Source organism: Monomorium pharaonis, chromosome 1 (assembly GCF_013373865.1).
Source record: "Monomorium pharaonis isolate MP-MQ-018 chromosome 1, ASM1337386v2, whole genome shotgun sequence".
Lineage (NCBI taxonomy): Eukaryota > Metazoa > Arthropoda > Insecta > Hymenoptera > Formicidae > Monomorium > Monomorium pharaonis.
The window spans coordinates 30,407,160-30,431,352 of NC_050467.1; the positions used below are offsets into that span (position 1 = coordinate 30,407,160).

The 24,193-nt window shown below is 38.9% G+C and overlaps 1 protein-coding gene across 1 annotated transcript; it reads left to right on the forward strand.

Moving 5' to 3' along the window:
- The first annotated feature begins 5,501 nt into the window (after positions 1-5,501).
- Positions 5,502-6,041, forward strand: LOC114255169 (activity-regulated cytoskeleton associated protein 2). Its single transcript, XM_028193117.2, has one exon. It carries the CDS (start codon positions 5,502-5,504, stop codon positions 6,039-6,041), a length of 540 nt encoding a protein of 179 aa, XP_028048918.2.
- Positions 6,042-24,193: the final 18,152 nt, after the last annotated feature.

The following is a 24,193-nucleotide window of genomic DNA, read 5'->3' on the forward strand; positions in this document are numbered from 1 at the left end:
AAATCGGAAATCTCGACAAGATTAGCCGAGATTCTCAGTCTCACCGAGACTCTCGGCGTAATGGTCTCGGTCTCAGTCTCGATTTAAAAACAGAGACCGAGATATCGAAACCGAGACCGAAACAATGAGATCACACTGAAAAAATTTTTTTCTTATTTGGAACTAAAATATTTGGTACAGACGATTCGGTTAATATTACCATGTTTTTTATTTGTGTCAAGTATAAATATATTATTGAAAAAGCAAAACACAAATTTGTTGAGATTGACGCAACCAAATTATTTGTTTGGTTTTTTGTTTTTCTAATAGAAAATTCATTAATCTTAACAAAACTTTTTATTATTATTGAACAAATATATTTTGTAAAAATTTTTTTTTTTATTTCAATTATTATGTTAATTTATAATACAATGTACATAAGTTGATAATACTTTTTAATTTTAAAATAATACAATAAACGGGTCAATATATCGAGCCAAAACAAAATTTCCCTAATACGTTATAATTTATTAAATAAACATTATATAATTATAAACGCAACTAATAACACTGTGTTGAAAAATGTTTAATTTTGAAACGTTTCGACTATACTTAGTCCTCTTCAGTCATAATAAATTACCAATGTGTGTGAATTTAAACATAAATGAAATAATGGACACAAAAATATAATTAAACCGTTAAAACAGGTGACCATAAAACAGCGCATTTCGTATTAAATGAGTCATAATAAGTAAAAATGTGAACCAATAAGTAGTACAATTAAACGAATAATAAAATAAAAAATAATGAAAATTTTTTTCGTGGGATTTCATATTAAATTAAATCTATTACGGTTTTCATATTAAATTAAATCTATAAGATCAAAAACGATGAAAAACGTGTAATGAATAAACTGATATTGTAGAAAACTGTAAACTTATATATGTTGATCACAGATCTTAGGAACACAATATTAAAACAAGCAACAATACACAGGGTATTCGACAAAGCGCTAAAGACTAGTGTAACGTTCGGTAGTCAGAGGCAGAATGAGCAAGACTTATTTTCCGTTAGTCATTTTCGACAAAATGTCAAATAAACAATAATAAAAATTGTCAAGGCACTCCGTGTCCTTCTGTAAATTGATGCCATTAACTTGCTTCTTAATATGGATCATTTCTGAAATTAACCTTTTTTTGTATCTTGATTCAGAATCTAATATCTTGACGTTATTCCAATCAAACACGTGGTTGTTTTTTAGCATGTGTTCTGTTACCACGGAGTGTCTCGACGATTCCAACTTAAAATTATTCGCATGTTCTTTAATTCTGGTACTTAAATGTCTCTTTGTTTGTCCTACATATGACGCGTTACAATTTTTACAGTATATTTTGTAGACAATATTATTCCTTAGATTAGGGAAATTTTGTCTTGGCTCGATATATTGACCTGTTTATTGTATTATTTTTGCTTAGCACTAACGAGCCCTTTATAATTGTTCGTATTGTGGTTTTTAATTTTAATTTTAATTTATTTAGCATGGATTTTTATTTCCGTCGAACGGTCCCGTGATCTATTGATGGTTCCGTTTCCGCGTATATATAATCCGCTCCATGGTACGCACCGTCCTACGAAATATGTATAAGGTATCACATGATCATCGGCTGCGGTGATCATACAGTATCGGTAAGCCACGTGTGTTGCGGCGACTACGACAGTGATTGGCCGCTTGAGTTGCGACACTTCGTGCGCCGCTCTGTGATTGATGTATCGGTTGAAGAGAGCCGAGATCGGCACTAGTAACGTTTCTCGTCTGCAACGTCGTATCCGTGTTACATCACGTTATTACACATATAAGAAGCCTGAGCACATAGAAAGCAAATTGGTCGTGAATTTTTTGTGTGAAAATTCTACCTTACAATCGCTGCAAATCGTGAATCAAGTGATGTGTGACATGATGAGTGGCGATAAGGAATTCATCAGAAGGAGATTGAACGAATGGAAATTGTCGAAATGGTACGATCGATTTATTGGTAAGCATTATTATTGTATTATATTTTTTGGTATTATTGTATTTTTATGAAGAGGTTATACTCAAATATATAATACATAACTAGTATCAAATTTTAATAATATATGAAGCGATTATCAGAACATAACCTCTCTAAACATGGTAAAAATAGCGAAAACTTTTGTGTAACAACAGATCAACAGGGAATTCCCTTTTGTACACTATATATATGAAGGCTTTATTGAATAGGATTTTGTTTAACACGGTTTCGATCGTAAAAATAAATATAGATACATAATATGGTACAAATTCTTGTATTATTATATTGTGGAACAGCTTGTATATCAAATCGTTTAATCAATCGTATCATTTTATCGTTTCTCAATTTTTATTTGTAATTACAGATAACTGTCGTATAATAAAGAATTCGTACTGTGTTATATCAAAATTTCCCGCACACATAATCGGATCATAACTATATAATTACATAATTTATACGATTCAAAACAAATAACAAGGATTCCCGCAAAATTTTGTATAAGTAATGTTAAATATTTTTAAATAAATATTTAAAAAGAAGTATTTCTTTTTTTTTTCTAAAGAAAACAGATATTAAGTTAATATATTTGATATTAAAATAAATAAATATATATATATATATGTATGTAATGAATGTGTTATTAAAGGAGGAAATTAATAAGGAACCTTTGATGAATCTAAGCGAGAGAGAAGTGTCACAAATAATACCTACACTATTAGAAGTAGGTCTGTCACACATGTGTAAATATTAATGTATCACACACTAAAAATGTGTGAATAGTAAATGTGTCACGTATGTTTGGTAAATTAATTTTTATATGTCATACACTTGTATCTCAAGTGCATGTGTGAAATCTTTTGTGAAAATGTGTAAAAAGTACATACAGTTAATGTATGAATTTAGTCAAACAACCAATAGTGCGTAATTTAATCAAGCATTATAGTATTTACACATGTGTAATGTTTTTATACATGTGAATATAACACATATTAGAAAAAGTCATACACTATAAATAAGAATAACACATTTTACAAGTTCACACACTAAACTCACAATGCATTTAATCATTTATTATGTATCAGGTATATAAAATATATAATTATTTTATATAAGAGAGTTGCATCATATTAATTATAAAAATTTGCTATGTAAAAATGTATTTGATAAAAGTATTTGATTATATATTAGAATTGATGTAAAATATGAATATTAAAATAAATATTAAAATAAATTTAATCAGAAAATTGGGTTTTATAAAAAATTACAATTTAAAAAAGTTTTAAATTTTTATTATACAAAAAATATTGTATTTTATTTCATCGCAATAAAATAAGATAATAATAAAAGATGTGTTACTTAACATATACTATTAATATTGTTTAACACAAGAAAGAGAGATTTGTAATTCGAATATTTGTAATTCTACAATATTTATCCTCTAAATTCTACCTTTCTTGAATTAAACAAAATAACATAAAATTGTGATTGATATTTATAACATGACAAAGGATGAGGAAAAATTAAATTTGAAAACTTTAAAGCACCACTAATTGTTGGACTTATTTTTTATATTTTGTAGGCATTCAAAGTTTCATTCAAAAGATAAGGTCTCTAATTCTGTATACAAGAAAATTTGTTTGTTTTCATATATTACAATTTGTGTTATATCGCCAAATTTTGGAAAGCATGGTCATCATTCTGTAAAAGGATTACCGAATGTTCTCTGTATACAGTACCATAAATTGACAAAAAAGGAGAAAGCATAACAAATGCATCATTTTCTACTTCTAAGAGTTCCTTAAGAACATCACACATATCATGATCTTTAAGACGTATTCTAGTTCCTCTTCTAATAATATCTCCAACATATAAGAATTTCTTTGAGGATATACCTGGAATAGAAGCTAACTGTGATGCCATTAGGGCCTGACGTCGCGAAGCTAATGTGTAGGGAACATTAATATAATTCTTTAATTTTGTTATTAATTGTTTGAAATATGCATGGACACCTTCAAAACGAAAACACGATTGTTGACGAATTGGTCCAAATAACTCAATTTGTCTACATAAATACAGACGATAATGTTGCTTAGAAGTTATATTTTCATCGGGATAAAGTATAGTAAAATTAGTGAGGTAAACTCTCACCATTCTTTTTAGAAAAAAAGCATCCTCAATCTCAACTTCGAAAGACATAACTAAATTGATGATTTGAAAGAACATAATATAATTTGATAAATGGTTACTATCATCATCAGTTAGCCATTGTTGAATTAGAAAAGGCAGAAAATGCCCCAATGCGGACATTGTGCTGCTCCTTGTTTTAAACCATTTGTTAAATGAGATGATTCGATTGGTGAACGTTTATCATTTACAAGATGACCAAAATCAAAGCTAGCAATGCTGGCATTCAAATCTTGGAAAGTAAATCTTTTGTTTGTAACAATACAATAAGTAAGAAAATTCTTAATTTCTACTGCTAAAGCTCCGCTTTTAAACATAATGTGCATAAAATCATGAGGAAAAATTTTAGCGACGTCAGTATTATCATGATTCATAAACACACTTCTATGATTAACACTGTAACGAGCCGTTCCTCCGCCACCGTTAAGGCATATAGATACCGAGGCCGTTACCCTCCGCTGGTGATAAGAGAGCAGATCTCCCCGGTCTAGCGCACTGAGCCGACCGATCCTCTTAGCGAATTGAGCTAAGCCTCCAAAGCACGCACTGAGTGCCGAACTTAACCTCACACCGGCTTCTTTGCCAGCGCGCACTGAGCGCTTCCTCGCGCCACATAGTGAGTGGCAGACCACCGCCCCGCTCGTCACCCGGATCCCGGTACGCGCACTGAGCTACCAATCCCGACCGCACACGGGGACCCCGTATTGGGGAAACCGCCGACGCGGAGAATCATCCACGCGGGATGATTCTCGACAACAACAGCTGATCGTCGAACAGCTGATCGCCGTGGCTACCGAGCCGAGCTCCGCGCCGCACCGCGCAGCCGCGCACCGCCGCGACCAATAGGAGCGCCGCCTCGCACTACAGAAATTGCACCGCCACAAGCGCCGCAGTCATCGAGACTGGCCGCTGCCGCCAATCGACACACCGACCGACCGGTACACGGGCCGTACGCCCGCCGCAGCCAATCCGGTACCAAGACTCTACGCGCACATGCGCACCGCGACACACGTCGCCACAGCGAATCATCCAAGCCTCGCACAGCGAGATCTTAGATATAAGGTTGTATATATTAGAGTAGGAACTCTGTACATATTAAATAGGAGTATTGAATAAATCATAGTTGTTAAGCTCATATCACTTGCCTCCGTTCATTCACTTAACCAGCCCGCCGTCCGAACCCTGAATTGCCCGCGGCTATCCGTAGCAATAGTATTCGAAAATTCACGGTTACAAAATGGCGCCCGAACAGGGACTGGTTAAGTGAATAGGCAAGGTACTGCGATGATGCCGACCGCGAGCGACAAATTCCGCGCCGACGGACCCGCCAAACGTGAGATGATCGACGGAGGAACCACGGCCGACGACAGCAGCGCGGACGAGATAGAAACTGTCCGAGGGACCCCCCGAATACGACGCAAGAGTACCTTCTCGGACACGGCCGCATTACTGGACACCGTCCGCAAATGGGGATGTCAGTTCGACGGAAAGGACGGCGTCGCATTCCTAGAACGCCTCGAGGATCTGCGCCTTAGCTACGGGCTGACACAGGCACAATTGCAGCGATGCCTCCCGCTGATTTTCAAAGACCAGGCGCTACTCTGGTATCGAAATAACCGGGACGACTGGAGAAGCTGGGCAGACTTCGAGAAGGACTTCCGGCGGTACTTCGTACCCACCAAGACCCGCTTCGAGCTGGAGGCCAAAATCGCCCGCCGGATTCAGGGGCCGAACGAGACCGTACGAGAGTACGTGACAGCACTCCAGACCCTGATGCGCCGACGGAGGAATAACCACGGAGGACCGCCTGGAACGCATCTACCATAACTTACAACCAGAATATCACCTGTATGCGCGCCGCAATGACTTCCTCGACCTTCCGGGATTGCTGCAGCTCACGATGATAACGAGCGCGCCAGGCGCTACGAACGAGACTACCAACCACCGAAGGGCAAGGAGAAACTAAAGATCACCGCCGCCGCCGCCGTCACCCCCGCATACAACTCTCGCGAGTGCTGCTGGAGGTGCGGACAACAAGGACATACTCGCCGCTTCTGCAAGAGACCCCCGAAACTGTTCTGCTCGCAGTGCGGGAAGGAGGGGGTGCTCACCCGGAACAGCCACGGCATGCCGGGAAACGCCAAGCAGGCCGAGGAGAACGAGGGGGCCTCCCGGTCTACCGCCAGCCCGGACACCGGCGCCTAAAAACCCAGCTGCCGAGCATCAGTCCCCGCAATGAACAAACCGATCCACGACCATGGGGGACAATCGAGATCGCCGGACAACAACACAGCGCGCTGCTAGACTGCGGCGCAGTCCTGTCGTACGTGGCCGAAGACACCGCCGAACGGATACGACCTTATGCCAAGGTCCGCCGCATTACCGCCTCAGTACAAATAGCCGACGGCCGCACCGGCCGAATCAAAGAAGAAATGCGCGTACAGGTACGCATGGGACACTACCGGGGACCGCAGACTTTCCATGTGCTACCAGGATTAACCTCGACCGTGATCGCTGGCGTCCACCTACTACGCAAAGCCGGCTTCCGCTGGAGCCTTCCTACGATAGCCGCCTTACGGCCCACTACCGCTGAATCAACCGCAGACTCGCCGCCTGCTCCAATGAACAATGCGCAAAACTGCAAACGCTGCTAGACGACTTCCTGCCGAAATTCGCGCAGCTACGAGGCACCACCCCGCTCACCGAACACCGCATCCGCCTGAAGAATGACCAAGAACCAATACAGCAGCGGTACCGTACTTTCAACCCCGCACTGCAGGGGATCATCGACAAAGAGATCGACGAAATGCTCCGCGAAGGACACATCGAGCCTACTAGTAGCCCGTGGAACTCCGGCGTGGTCCTGGCAAAGAAGAAAGACGGACGGTACTGCTTCTGCATCGACTTCCGCAAGGTTAACGAGGTCACCGTGCGGGATGCATACCCGCTACCGCCAGTACAACACATCCTCGACCAATTGCGAAAAGCCCGTTTTCTATCCACCATCGATCTCAAGAATGGCTACTGGCAAGTCGCCCTACACCCAGACAGCCGACCGATGACCGCATTCGCCATACCGGGCAGGGGGCAGTTCCGTTTCATTGTAATGCCCTTCGGGCTACACGCCGCACCAGCCACATTCCAGCGACTACTGAACCAAGTTATCGGGCCGGATATGGAGCCGCGAGCCTTCGCCTTCCTCGATGACATCGTAGTGCTCGGAAGGACGTTCGACGAACACCTCCGCAATCTCCGCAAAGTACTACAACGGTTGCTAGACGCGAACCTCAAAATCCCGGACAAGTACCACTTCGCGCGGCCCAGCCGTAAATACCTCGGACACGTCGTCGACCAGGAAGGGCTAAGGACCGACCCAGACAAGGTGAGGGCCATCATGGAAATCCCGCCGCCCACCTCCCTGCCGGCCCTCCGACGATTTCTAGGAATGACGTCCTGGTACCGCCGATTTATACCCGGGATAGCAACACTGGGGTATAAAGTAACAATTAATTCGGCTCATTTCTTTTATCATAATAATAAGGGGGCACATCCAGTGGCACATCCGCAATATTTTCATCATTGATGTTATTTATACTCATAATATTCTCTTGATGTACTCGTTGAATATGTTTTCAAAACGAAGACCATTTCTTGTAACTGGCACCACAACCTGGTTGATTGCAATAAATAATAAAATTGGGATCGAACTTATGGCTACGGGTTACGTGAGAAATAACTTCGTCTGTAGGAAGTTCCAAGTAGCACATAGAACATCTTGTGAGAGCCATTATAAATATCACAGTTACAAATGTTATATAATCGCATAGGTTTATCACACTGCAAAACCACGAATATTTATCGGTTAATGCCGACCGTTTTTATCGACATTCGACATGTCGATTACCGATCGGTACGCAGAGTGACGCTACTGCGCTACATGTGCTATGATTCCGAGCCCGCGTACGCCGAAGAGTTCCAAACAGTTCCAAACCAACGCTAACCAGTCCAAATGTGTCTGTCGATCGTCAATCGTTACTTTATCATCTCTTAAGTATTTGGTAGCATTCAATTCACATTTTACAGACGTGATGCAGAAGTTAGTCTTTTGTGAGTTCGCCGGTAGGCGAAAAAAAGTGATATTTCAAACAGAATCAGGATTTGATGTGTCTAACCTTAAAAAAGCCTTAATCAAGGCTAGTGAAACTGACGAAGACTTACGGAACAGAATGACAAATAATACTTTAGTTTTTCAACACATCGATCCAGAACTGTGTCCTCAACCTATCGACATTGAGGAAAATGATGTTATTAAAGATAAGTCAATAGTGACTATTATTTTTTCATCTGCCGCATTTCTTGACATACCAGTCATAAATTTGTGTAATACACCAACAGAAGAAAATCAGGATACTATAATTTATAACAACATGATAAGTGATGAAAAAGATATAGATATAAAAGAAATACAATCTTTTGATATAAACACCAATAAAGAATCAGCAAAAGTGATTCCAAAAACGCAGGATATTGAAGTGACTGATAATAAGGTAAGATTAATGTGTTCGATATATTATATATGAGGCCTGTTCTTTGTCGCTGCACTACTAAACTGGTGCAACAAGTTAAAATAAGACAAATATATTTTTTCTCATTCTAACTTATTGCATCAGTACAACAGTGCAGCTACCAAGAACAAACCTATGGGTATGTACTATATGTGTACGTTCTATATCTTAGTTGATAGACATTTAAAAGTTAGTAAAAAATATGTTACATTTGTTTGAAAACAGAAATCTTCAACGACTATAAATTGCATGCCGCTTCCCGTGCTGCCTGACAACTTAGCATCGTGCAATAATTTATTAGACCACCTCAATGAATTTGTGCGTGTATGTTCTACTCACTTGCTGAATTTGACGGATGGTAAACCCAGTTCAAAAGGTTATTTGCAGTTTAGTATAGCCATTTATACAGAATATCCTATTCTAAAGATATTGGTTCTCCGACATATTATGTAAGTAAACTATATTTTTTATGGCATTATATATTAAATAAAAATTAATTTAGTAGTAATGTTTCAAGAATTAACATAAAATATTTATAATTAAAGGGTTTCATTAATATTCATCAAATTTTAAATTAAAAATTCTTTAAAGACATAATTTTTTTAATTAAAAGATTAAATAAATAAAAGAATAAGTAGCAGGTGCTTGTATATATCTGTAACGAGCCGTTCTCCCGCCGTCGTTAAGGGGATGCTAAAGTTGTCCTGTTTTACCGACAATTTAATTTCTCACTAATCTTTTAATTGCATTTACAGAATGAAAAATCCTTCTCCAGAATTAAAATATAAACGATAACAATTCTGTATCGTAACGATTTTGTAGGAAAAACGACAAAAAATTATAAAATTGTCGGCTTCTGGCGCCGACTTGTAACAAAATGTGCCTGATATAAAAATTTTAGACCTCGTACGCATAAATCAAGCCTGCAGGCAAGAAAAGTGAACATTTACGAACAATATTACGCTTTCAGATTGAGCGTAGGTGTTCTAATAAAAAAGATTACTGTGTAACAAAATTTCATGTCTGAAAATTTCGTGTGCCTGTCTGAAATGCATATATATAGCATATATATTGGTTAACGGATGTTCGGATAGATGTCGCTACTTTAGTTCAGCACTTTCTCGCTTCTTTTTACCATCGAACTGTACGCTCGCACCCACCCACCCACACACCCACCCACCCACACACCCACCCACCCACACACCCACCCACTCACACACACACACACACACACACACCCACACACACACACGCGCGCGCGCGCGCGCACATATACGTGCATAGATTGCGTACAAGAATTGCGTATATAGAGTAAAATGAGACAGAGAGAGAGAGAGAGAGAGAGAGAGAGGGAGAGAGAGAGAGAGAGAGAGAGGAGAGGAGAGGGAGAGGGAGAGGGAGAGGGAGAGGGAGAGGGAGAGGGAGAGGGAGAGGGAGAGGAGAGGGAGAGGGAGAGGGAGAGGGAGAGGGAGAGGGAGAGGGAGAGGGAGAGGGAGAGGGAGAGGGAGAGGGAGAGGGAGAGGGAGAGGGAGAGGGAGAGGGAGAGGGAGAGGGAGAGGGAGAGGGAGAGGGAGAGGGAGAGGGAGAGGGAGAGGGAGAGGGAGAGGGAGAGAGAGAGAGAGAGAGAGAGAGAGAGAGCATGCACGTGCAAGCGCGGGCGTGCCAAATTTTCAGACACGAAATTTTGTTACACAGTAATCTTTTTTATTAGAACGCCTACGCTCAATCTGAAAGCGTTGTATTGTTCTTAAATGTTCACTTTTCTTGTCTGCAGGCTTCATTTATGTGTAGAAAGTCCAAAATTCTTACAACAAGCACATTTTGTGACGAGACAGAAATCACGACAGAAATTTTTAGAAAGTTCTGGCGTTTTATATATCGTATTTGTAACATCGATTTCAAGAAGGCTCTTTGGCGACAAGCAATGAGCAAGTGCCTATTGATCTGCCGACCCGGGTTCAATTCCACAGTTTTTTTTTACTTATTTTTTATAATAATATATACAATCAACCAAACTTTTTTATTACGTAAGACGAGATTTATTAATTGTTTTAAATTTTTTTGTACAAAATTATTTTTTTTAGACTAAAGCACAATTACGTTCAGGTCTAAAAATTTGCAAAAATGAAGAAATGAAATTGGAAGTTTTGACTTACGTATAAAAAATAATCACAAAATAAATAAAGAAAAAATCTTTATTTATCATATTATTAAAATATAGACTATATATTTTATTCAATATTTATAATAAATAAAAAAAAGATTTATAGTAATATTTTTTAAATATTAATAAATATTTTATAAATATTTTTATAATATTTATAATAAATCTTTTTAATCTGTCAAATCTAAGATTTATAAAATATTTTGATAAATATTTATAAAATATTTAAATAAATAAACATTTTTTAAATATTGTGTGCTATCTGGAAGTTTTATAGAAAAAAATTATTTTGTACAGAAAAATTTAAAACAAATCTCGTCTTACGTAATAAAAAATTTTTGTAGATTGTACATATTATTATTTAAAAAAATAAAAAAACCTGCGGAATTGAACCCGGGTCGGCAGATCGGTAGGCACTCGTCCATTGCCCGTCGCCAAAGAGCCTTCTTGAAATCTAAGTTACAAATGCGATATATAAACCGTCAGAACTTTCTAAAAATTTTTGGCGTAGTCTCGTCACAAAATGTGCTTGATGTAAGAATTTTGGACTTCCTAGACATAAATGAAGCATGCAGGCAAGAAAAGTGAACATTTAAGAACAATACAACGCTTTTAGATTGAGCGTAAGCGTTCTAATAAAAAAGATTACTGTGTAACAAAATTTCGTGTCTGAAAATTTGGCACGCGGGTGCTCGCACGTATGCATGCACATACCCATCACATGCGTGCTCTCTTTCTCTTTCTCTCTTATATTTTCTCTATATACATTATTCTTGATTTATGTACAAGGTTTAAAATTTTGACATCAATCACATTTTGTAACAAATCCACAACAGAAATTTGTAGAAAGTTCTTACGCTTTATATATCGTGTCTGTGACATTGATTTCAAGAAGGCTCTTTGGCTACGGTCAATGGGCGAGCGCCTACCGATCTGCCGACCCAGGTTCGATTCCGCAGTTTTTTTTCACTTTTTTAAATAATAATATTCACAATCTACAAAAATTTTTTATTACGTAAGACGAGATTTATTAATTGTTTTGAATTTTTCTGTACAAAACAATTTTTTTCTATAAGACTCAGATAGCGCACAATACTTAAAAAATATTTATATTTATTTGAATATTTTATAAATATTTATCAAAATATTTTATAAATATTTTATAAATCTTAGATTTCACAGATTAAAAAGATTGATCATAAATATTATAAAAATATTTATAAACTATTTATTAATATTTGAAAAATATTACTATTCAATATTTATGATAAATAAAAAATAAAGATTTGTAATATTAAAAAATTATTTTTTATTTATCATAAATATTAAATAAAATATTTAGTCTATATTTTAATAATATGATGAATAAAGATTTTTTCTTCATGTATATAAATATGTATAAAATATTTATGAATATTTATCATAAATAGTATGTGCTGTCTGGACTAAGGCAAAATTATTATTTATTTTGCGATTATTTTTTTATATGTAAGTCAAAACGTCCAATTTCATTTATTCATTATTGCAAATTTTTTGACCTGACCGTAATTGTGCTTTAGTCTTATAAAAAAAAATATTTTGTACAAAAAAATTTGAAACAGTTAATAATTCTCGTCTTACGTTATAAAAAAATTTTTTGGATTGTATTTAAAAAAAAAAGGAGGAAAAAAGACGGCGGGAATTGAACCCGGCTCGGCAGATCGGTAGGCACTCACCCGTTGCCCGTTGCTAAACAGCCTTCTTGGAATCAATGTTACAGACGCGGTATATAAGTCGCTAGAACTTTCTGAAAATTTCTGATGTGGACTCGTCACAAAATGTGTTTTATGTTAAAAAGTTACTTTGTACGCATTAATGAAGCCTGAGTACAGGTAAAGTGAACATTTCGGAACAATACTACGCTTTCAGATTGAGCGTAGACGTTCTAATAAAAAAGATTACTGTGTAACAAAATTTTGTAAGCCTGTACAAAACACGTAGTGGTAGATTAGTTTACAATTCAGATAGACATCGCTAATTTAGTCGAGCACTTTCTCGCTTCTTACCATCAAAATGTAAAATTTTTGCATTATTACAATAACCAATATTTTTTCTAATACAAGAAAAGAGCTCGAACCGCTCGAGCTATAACACGGCCTGAATCAAGCATCGGCGCGGTGCGGCGAAATGTAAGATGCGTGGCAACAACGCGCTTCGTCTTCTCCCCCCCCTTCCGCTGGCTACCACCGCTTCCACGTCTCGTTCTCGAGCCGTATTTCCTTGGCGTGCTCTCATTTCAGGGCCGCCGCTAGATATTCTAAGCGCCCGTGTGTAAGTTTAAATTTCCCGTGTTAAAATCCGGATCATTTCTGAGAATATTGGCAAGCATATAAAATAAAATGAAGAAATTATAAAGTATTTTGAAAAAATTTTATAAAATTACTAAAAATTTATAACGAAAATATATAACCTGATGATGCTGCCCACGTGCAATGCACGTTTTGCATATGTTAGGAATTTCCGGGACTCAGGGCCCGTGCGCACCCGGGTCGGCCGTGCGAGGAGGGGAGAAGGCGCAGTCGCACCGGAAGGACGCGGCGGCGCAAGGACGAGTAACTACGTGGAGGGGATAGTCGCTCGTAAGGAAGGAACAGGGAAACATTGTCACAGATAGTAACAAAAGAAATATATTCAATCACACAGTTAAAAGAAGTGTACTTTTACTTTTATATCGTGAGTTTTCCCTAACAATCAGAAGCGGGATAGAACAACGCGCTAAGCGAGCCCTTCGGTATCATACGACGAAAATACGAGTGAATAATGGGCCGACATAAGTCGCGACGCGAATCGAGTGGAAGTAGCTCGAAACGTAAGAAACATCGGTCATCGTCCTCGTCGTCACCGGAGGTCGGGAAGAAGCGACAAGATGAGCGAGTAGATAGGTTGGAACGTATCGTAGAAAGTCTGGATCGACGGTCACATGCGCGTGGTTGGTGCATCCATAAAGGAGACGAGCAGATGATACCTTTATTCGACCCCTCGAAAGATGATCTGGTAATAGACAAATGGATCGAGCATGTGGATGACTTAGCGATGCAATATGACTGGGATGACCGTGCAGTTATGAGGCTAATTCCGTCGAGACTCAAAGGACACGCCCGACTATGGTATGACTCGCGACAACGGCTAGCGATTGCGTGGACGGAGGCCAAAGAAATATTGAGACAGCAATTTCGTAAGTCGGTACCATTCAGTAAATTATTCAAAGAAGCAGCATTATACGAAAGTAGTCCAGGGCAAGCGCTGGGGGACTACTGTTTCCAAAAATTGAATAAGTTACGCAGGTTAGATATTAATATTCCGGATAAATACTTGATCGATGCGGTAATTGGCGGAATTACAGACGCGCACATTGCTAGAACGGTACGTTCGGCACAGCATACCGACGCTAATTCTTTATATGCGTATATGACAACTCTCGGTAACATACCGTTAAGACACGAGAGAAGTAAGGTAGGCGGTAATAGAGGTGACCGAAAAGATCGGTCAACGAAATCACCGCAGTCCGGACAATCGTCAACTACGGGTGAAAAACAGACGGAAACGGACAAAACCACGGACGATACAAACAAGGACAGACCACAGATAGAGTGCTTCAATTGCGGCAAATTAGGGCACATTGCAAGGAAATGTCGAAAGCCGCGAGTGGAGTGCGATCGCTGTAATCGATTAGGACATCGTAGCGACAAATGCCCTCTTCAGAAAAGCGTAAACGTAGCGCAGCAATTAGAACGTGGTAGGAATATCTACGAGCGCGCGGTGTTTGTAAATCGGCACAAACTTACCGGACTAATAGATACGGGAAGTGGGTATACGTTGTTGCGATCGTCGATAGTTGATAAATATAATATAAAGGTGTCGTCCACACCGAATATAATATTGAAAGGTTTCGCTGGACAGACCGTAATTAGTGTTAAGCGGGCAACGGTTCATATTCGAGTCATGGAAGCAATGGCGCGAGTTAATGCAATTGTGCTGCCGGATTGCCATCTCATTTATGACGTAATCGTGGGCCGAGATTTCTTAGAGCAAGAACACATAGTAACTATTAAGCGAGGCAGCGAATTGTTATTTAAACAATTAACCACGGTCAGTGATGTAACCGAGAACATTACGATCGTTAACTTCTTAGATATAATTGCGATTAACAACACGAAAATACATAGCATCGAAAAGGCAGCGCGACAGCCATGTGCCAAGCTGATTCGAGAATTTAGCGATTGTATTTCCTCATCCATGAGTGACTTAGGGAAAACGGGCACAACATCGCTAAGCATACGTTGCACTACCGACGTACCAATTGTTTATCGCCCATATCGCCTCGCGGAACCCGAGAAACGAATAGTGAGAGAAATTGTTCAAGAGCTTAAGCAGAACAACATCGTCCGCGAATCGGAATCACCATACGCGAGTCCCATTTTATTGGTAAGCAAAAAAAGTGGCGATTACCGGATGTGCGTAGACTATCGCAAGTTGAACGCGATTACGATTAGAGACAAATATCCTATGCCACTGATTGACGACCAAATAGACAAACTAGGGGGCCACCGATATTTTACGGGATTAGACCTGGCGTCGGGATATTATCAAGTGCCGATGGCGGACGACTCCATCGAGAAGACGGCTTTTGTTACCCCAGAAGGTCACTATGAATTCCTGCGCATGCCCTTTGGGTTAACAAATGCGCCGGCGGTGTTTCAGCGCTTGATGGATAGGGTACTAGGGAGATTAAAAAATTCCATAGCTTTTCCCTATCTAGATGATATTATTGTACCGTCTAAAACTATTGAGGAGGGCATAGCTAGGTTGCGCCGGGTGTTAGAGGCGTTCCGAGCACACCGATTGACGCTTAATTTGGATAAGTGTACGTTCTTTGCAAGGTCCATTGAATACCTGGGTAGAGAAATTAGTGAGAAGGGAGTCCGACCGGGAAAAAGCAAAGTTGAGGCCGTGTTGCGAATGGAACCACCGCGCTCGGTAAAGCAAGTACGACAGTTCATAGGCTTAGCTAGTTATTTTCGAAAGTATATCAAAAGCTTTGCGATTATTGTTGAGCCATTAACAAGGTTAACAAGGAAGGACACGCCTTGGACGTGGGAAGAGGCGCAACAAACGGCGTTTGCCACGATTAAAGATAGACTTACGACCAGACCGGTACTAACCATATTTGACCCGAATAAACCGACCGAGGTACACACTGACGCAAGCGCGATCGGGGTAGGAGCCGTACTGTTGCAAAAGAGTAACGGTCAAACTACAGTAGTAGCGTACTTTAGTAAGCAAACAACAACCGAACAGCGTTGCTATCATTCGTATGAATTGGAAACAATGGCAGTCGTGTTAGCGTTACGATACTTCCGAGTATACTTGTTGGGGCTAAGATTTAAGGTTATGACCGACTGCGCAGCTTTGCGCGCTGCCTTCGCGAAACGAGACTTATTGCCCCGAATTGGTCGCTGGTGGCTCGAAGTACAGGATTATACGTTCGATGTTGAATATCGGGCTGGATCACGAATGACACATGCTGACGCCCTCAGCCGTAATCCCGTACCATTTGAACCGGAAGCACTGTATGTCGATGTAACGGAGGGCGACTGGATTCAGGCAGCCCAGCTGCAGGATGAGCAATTATTACGAATCCGGTCGATCCTGTTGAGTGGAAAACCAACACGCGAAACTAGACATTATTTCGACGAATATTTGGTAAAGAACGGCAAGTTATATAGACGAATAAGCGATAGGGTTAGTGCATGGATAGTACCACGGAATGCGCGGATGCAGATCTGTAAGTTATGCCATGACGAAGCCGGGCATCTGAGCGCGGAAAAGACATTGGAGCGGATAAAACGCAATTACTGGTTTGCTGGAATGCGACGCTTCGTAACAAAGTATGTAAACGCCTGTTTAAACTGCGCATATTATAAGCACACTACTGGAAAGAAGCAGTGTAAATTACACAGCATCGAAAAAGTACCAATACCATTCCACACAATCCACATAGACCATGTCGGGCCATTTGAAACAAGTCGAAAGCACCATAAGTTTATTCTCGTCATCGTGGATGGCTTCACGAAGTTTACAATCATAGAACCCGTAAAGGACCAAAAAACATGTCACGTAGTGAAAATATTAACGAACCTGATCTGGTTATTCGGAGTTCCCGTCAGGATTATCAGTGACAGAGGGACGGCTTTTACGTCACGAGCATTCCGCACATTTTGTAACGTCTACGGGATCCGGCACATACTAAACGCCGTTGCTACTCCACGAGCTAACGGCCAGTGCGAACGGTATAACCGAACCATCGTACAGGCACTAGCTACTACGACCGCTGGACAGGATCCACGAGATTGGGATCAAAGCGTTAAGCAGGTGCAAAGCGCCTTAAATACTATGTATAATAAGGGTATCAACACGACGCCACTAAAAGCGCTTATCGGATGCGAAACGCGAAGTGCGGCGGAGGCACCGTTCCTATCTATGGTACAGGACGTTGTGCATCGCATCGAACTGGACGAACTCCGAGAGGACATAAAGAAACATATCGATCGAGACCAGGCAGCACAGGCGGAACGATATAATAAGGCACGTCAAGAGGCCCGCAAATATCAGGAAGGAGACCTAATCCTGGTGCAGATTACCAGTGACCCAGCAACGGGTAGCAGTAAAAAGCTACATCCAAAATTTAAGGGACCCTTTCGGGTCTATAAGATCCTTATTAACGACCGATACGAAGTAGAGGATTTGCGGGAAGGGAGCAAATCGCGTCGCACGGTGGTGGCCGCGGACAGGATCAAACCGTGGATAACGACACCATACGAATAGATTTCCCGCTCCAATGGTAAAAATTACGAACCAACGTGCTGTGAGGCAACGAGCCTACACTAGTTTGGTTACACGGACCGACTGGCACTATACCAGTAGGTTATACGAACTGATATTGGATGACCGGGTGCGGTTGATCTAACTCAGTCATACGGACCGACGCGGTGTGAGGCAACGAGCCTACACTAGTTTGGTTACACGGATCGACTGGCACTATACCAGTAGGTTATACGAACTGATATTGGATGGCCGGATGCGGTTGATCTAACTCAGTCATACGGACCGACGCGGTGTGAGGCAACGAGCCTACACTAGTTTGGTTACACGGACCGACTGGCACTATACCAGTAGGTTATACGAACTGATATTGGATGACCGGGTGCGGTTGACCTAACTCAGTCATACGGACCGACGCGGTGTGAGGCAACGAGCCTACACTAGTTTGGTTACACGGACCGACTGGCACTATACCAGTAGGTTATACGAACTGATATTGGATGACCGGGTGCGGTTGATCTAACTCAGTCATACGGACCGACGCGGTGTGAGGCAACGAGCCTACACTAGTTTGGTTACACGGACCGACTGGCACTATACCAGTAGGTTAGACGAACTGATGTTGGGTGAACAGATACAGTCAACCTAACCCAGTTATACGATGGCCAGCGTAGTCTAAAGCCTCAAAGGGGTTACCCAATTGGTCATACGAACTAACTAGTACTGTACTAGTTTGATTATACGAGTTGACTCGGCGTGGTGCACCAGTTCCGTGCCGATCAATAGTAAGGATTAACACACTGCGAGCTGCGAAGCAGAGACATCTACCAATTGGAACAATAATATTCATCACTAAGGCGAGCGGACGGCTATACCACAGGCTGAGGACAGCCACTCCCAGTCAGATGGCCGAATGTTAGGAATTTCCGGGACTCAGGGCCCGTGCGCACCCGGGTCGGCCGTGCGAGGAGGGGAGAAGGCGCAGTCGCACCGGAAGGACGCGGCGGCGCAAGGACGAGTAACTACGTGGAGGGGATAGTCGCTCGTAAGGAAGGAACAGGGAAACATTGTCACAGATAGTAACAAAAGAAATATATTCAATCACACAGTTAAAAGAAGTGTACTTTTACTTTTATATCGTGAGTTTTCCCTAACACATACCCACTTACGGCGTCCTTGTCTCGTATAATTTGAAAAATTAATATCTCAGTTATTGCAATAATGAAAAACAGTAATGGACTTTTACGCTATAAATATTTTACACTATATAGAAATATTGTACACCTTAGGCATCCTATACATGTATAATTCTCTAAAAGATTTATTGCATTTATATACACTATATATCATTTTTATACATATATAAATTTTTATTTTTCAAATTGATAAGCACATTTTGTTACGAGTTCATTGAAATTTTTAGATAATTTTGGCGTTTTATATGTCGCGTCTGTAAAAATAAATTCAAGAATGCTCTTTAGCGACGGGCAATAGGCGAGTGCCTGCCGATCAGAGTTCAATTCCCGCCGTCAGTTTTGTCTTCTTTATTTTAAATACAATGTACAAAATTTTTTTATTAACATAAAACAAGATTTATTAATTGTTTTAAATTTTTCTGTACAAAATAATTATTTTTATATATCAATAAAGCACAATTAATATTAATTTTGCGACAATTTTTGATACGTATTGTATCTGAAAAGGGGAAAAATATAACGCTAAAAATAAAAAAACAAAATAAAAAAAAAACCAAAATAAAAAAACAAAATAATGACAAAACTTAATAGTACATTTTTTAAAATAAAAATTTTTACTAAATTTATTTATTATTTTCCAATAATATAAATATAATTATTTATTTTATTTAATGTTATAAACAACACTATTAAAATTGCAAATTATACAATGTGATCGATTTGATATTAAATTTTTAATCTTTTGATGGACTGACTTGGCGAACAGCGAGAATACACATAGCACACGTGAAATTGATAAAACATTATAGTTTTATATGTTTCAATAATATCTGGCGTATTTTTATTATATCCTTGTTTCTATTGCCCGAACAACAAGAATAAAACGATGAGAAGGACATTCAGGTGATATTTCTGAACGCAGTCATATGCGTTCATGAACGCATATGGTTGTCTTTGTCTATCATCGCGAAGATTTATTTTCCAGCGAGTAGTCATCATTGTATGTGTACCCCATGGACGGCACATATCAACATGTCTCTCGACACGACGTCTCGGCGATCTCGCAAGTGTAAGTACATAATTATTACTGCATAATGCATATTCAATATAAGTAAATCATATTTACTTATAAAATACTACATGTATATTTTTTATATAAAACGTAATCATATTTGCTTTTTTTACAGCTACAACTGAGGTGACCACCGAGCACGTGGCAGAGGCCAAGTGCCCCGTGTGTCCGCGCAACATGCAAGCAGCAGCAACGCAAGAAAAAGTTGGTCCGTCGCCAAGCAGACCCTCAAAATTATTAAGAACGTCGTCAACGCCACCGCCACCGCCACCGCCACCGCCACCGTCACCGTCACCTCCACCGTCACCGTCGCCGTCACCTCCACCGCCACCGCCACGAGGCGCAAGAGGAGGAAGAGGAGGAAGAGGAGGAAGAGGAGGAATGACACGAAAGGTAACACATAAAATACGTTATTGTATTGTTCGTCTGTTTGCTTCTCATTCTCTAAGCTTACGTACAGACTTATATCAAAATGTCGTAATTGTAACATCGCCGCGTAATACTCGTCTGAGAAAAAATATCAAGATCTCGATTCTTGAAGTCATTCGCAAGAAAAACGTATGCGCAAATACTCGCTCTAACAGAAAAGTTGCAAGTTTATTGGTTAAAAGCCATACGATAGCCAATAAATTTTCAACTTTTCTGTAAGAACAGAATTTGCGAATACGTTTCTCTTGCGAATGAATTCAAGAATCGAGCATCTGTGTTTTTGCTTTATTATCGTCGTGTATATTTTTAAATAATTTTTAAATAAATTAACATTTATAGCAAATCAACGCAGCTGTTAGGAGGGAAATACAAAAGGAAAGGAAAAAAGCGTACGCTGTTGGAACGTACGGACAACATGGTTCTGCGTACGTTTCATCAGCGTACGCTTCAACAGGATACGCAGCACCACCGCTGCCTCCACTGTCATATCCGCCGCTGCCTCCACCGTCATATCTACCACCGCCGCCTCCACCGTCGTATCCGCCGCCTTCAATGTATCCGTCGTACTATTATCGCGGTTATTATTAAAAAATATATGTAATTTTTTTATAAATAAAAATTTTTAATCGAATACGTCCTGAGGCTCGATTCTTGAAGTCATTCGCAAGAAAAACGTTTACGCAAATACTCGTTCTAACAGAAAAGTTGCAAGTTTATTGGTTAAAAGCCATACGATAGCCAATAAATTACCAACTTTTCTGTAAGAACAGAATTTGCGAATACGTTTCTCTTGCGAATGAATTCAAGAATCGAGCCCCTGTGTTTTTGCTTTATTATAGAAATTATATACATTATACACATGATAAAATTATTATGAAACAACCAACATTTCTTTGTTTCTCCGCTAAAACAATTTTATTAATTGTAGAATAGATTCTTTTTTCCGTGTTATGGCTCAAGCGGTTCGAGCTCTTCCTTTGACGCGCTCTCATTTGCATAATTAAAAAAATTAATATTTCAATTATTTGTGGACCAAACCCAACCTAGCCTAACCCAAGATCTAATCAAAAACGATGTTGGATTTTTATGTTTATCTCGATTTCTTTTACATTTTTATGAATATTGAGCCACCTGGTCAGGGACACCTTGTAGATTTACATGTTTACATGCTACTATCTAGCTGTAGCTGAGTAACAGCAGAATAAGAAGGGTAAAGGTCGCTTCACACTGTACGGCACGTATTGGAAATGATACGAACCGACCCTGACACGACAAAATATAAACATGCGTTTTTTACTAAGACAGCACACAATATTTATAAAATATTTACAAAATATTTATAATATTTATTTAAATATTTTATAAATATTTATCCAAATATTTTATAAATATTTTTGTGGTGTTAGATTTGACATATCATAAAGATTTATCATAAATATAATAAAAATATAAAATATTTATAAATATTTACAAAATATTATTTATACAAATCTTTATTTTTTATTTACCATAAATATTGTATAAAATATGTAATCTAGATTGTAATATGTTAAATAACGATTTTTTCTTCATGTATATAAAATATGTATAAAATATTTATATAATATTTAGAAAAAAAAATTAGTAAACGTTTATAAATATTTATCATGAATATTGTGTGCTGTCTGGGTAATGCGACTGTTCATATACATCAACATTGGCCAACACATTTCGTCAACGGAATCTATCAATAATTGCATAACGCATGTTTTAGCATTTTGCATTGATCAGGTTTATAATTTTGTCGTCGGTACGGGATGGTCTGTATCGTATATTGTGAACCGACCCTAATAGAGTGCAATAGCGGCGCCGAAATTTTCAGACATAAAATTTTTGCAGTCGTATAACTTTTTTATTAGAATTCCTACGCTCAATCCGAAGGCGCAGTATTGTTTCTAAATGTTTTCTCAAGGACGACCCAGGCTTGATTTATGTATACAAGATCTAAAATTTTTCATCAAGCATATTTTATTATAAGTCCACGTCAGAAATTTTTAACAAGTTCTGGTGGTATGTATACCGTGTTCATAAGACCGATCTGTAATAAAGCAGCATGGCGATAAGCAGCGGATGAATACCTACCAATCTACGGATTCGGGTTAGATTTCCGGCGCACTTTTCTTTTTTTATTTACAATCTGCAAAAAAGTTTTATTGACGTAAGACGAGATTTATAAATTTTTGTAAATTTTTCCTGTATAAAATAATTTTTTTTCTATTCCAATAAAGCTCAATTATTATGTATTTTGCGATTATTTTTTTATACGTATCGTATCCGAAATAAAAGGGACAAATATAACGCTATTTCAATAGCGCTGACACAATTTTCTTTTGCATTGTGTAAAAGGTATGGAACGGACGAACCATTCGTACGGTAAGGTCAAGAAATTAACAACGATGAATAAATGAAATTGAAAGTTTTAACTTTAAATTTTTCATTTTTCAATATTTTTGATTTTATATAAACTATAAAATAAAATTGTCATTGAAATAGTGTTATATTTTTCCTTTTCATTTCGGATACATATAAAAAATTAACTGTAAAATAAATAATAATGGTTTGGTAAAAAAAATTATTTTATATAGAAAAAATTTTTAACCATAAATATTGTTACATTAATAAAAATTTTTCACAGATTGTATTAAAAATAAAAAAGAAAGAAACTACGGCAGGAATTGAACTTGGATCGACAGATCGGTAGGTACTCGCCCACTGCCCGTCGCCACACAACGCTCTTGTAGATCGATCTTATGGACACGGTATATGAGCGGCGCCCGCGTGATAAACATATGCCGAAAAAGTTCAGACGCCGCGATCTCGGAGTCAGCTGAGCGCGCTCACACCGAACCGACCGAACGTAGCCGAGCACGCGACGGTTTAGTGGTTCACGGAGCGCGATGTGTGCGTGAATGTGCTTGAGTTTGGGTCTCGAAATAGCAGTACGGCCTGTACAGCTGAGCGTTGTCTCCCATTGTCTCCTATCCTGTATCTCTTCATTACGCTGCCGCACGCCGATCCCGCCAACAGTTACCTCACGCACGTGGCTACGCGTCTCGTTTATATACATTGTTCGAACGCCAGAATTGGCGAGGTATGTTGAACTTTCCTCAAAACAACAGCGTGTGACAAGACGTTTCAACATGTCAGATCGCACGTTTACGAAAAAATATTTAAAACCAGATGCATCTATAAATAGCACTGGTAAAATTTATATTATTATTTATATAATATCTGAAGTGTCTATTTGATACTGGAAAACTTTGTAATATCATATAGCATCTATTGACAGCACTGGTAAAAATAATAATACCTGAAGTGTCTTTAGATGGAAAATTTTATATCATATAGCATCTATTGACAGCACTGGTAAAAAATAATAATACTTGAAGTGTCTTTAGATGGAAAATTTTATAATATCATATAGCATCTATTGACAGCACTGGTAAAAATAATAATACCTGAAGTGTCTTTAGATGGAAAATTTTATAATATCATATAGCATCTATTGACAGCACTGGTAAAAATAATAATACCTGAAGTGTCTTTAGATGGAAAATTTTATATCATATAGCATCTATTGACAGCACTGGTAAAAAATAATAATACTTGAAGTGTCTTTAGATGGAAAATTTTATAATATCATATAGCATCTA

Bases quoted from the DNA above. Each gene is read 5' to 3' on its own strand.
- LOC114255169 (XM_028193117.2), top strand. From the start codon at position 5,502: ATGCCGACCGCGAGCGACAAATTCCGCGCCGACGGACCCGCCAAACGT.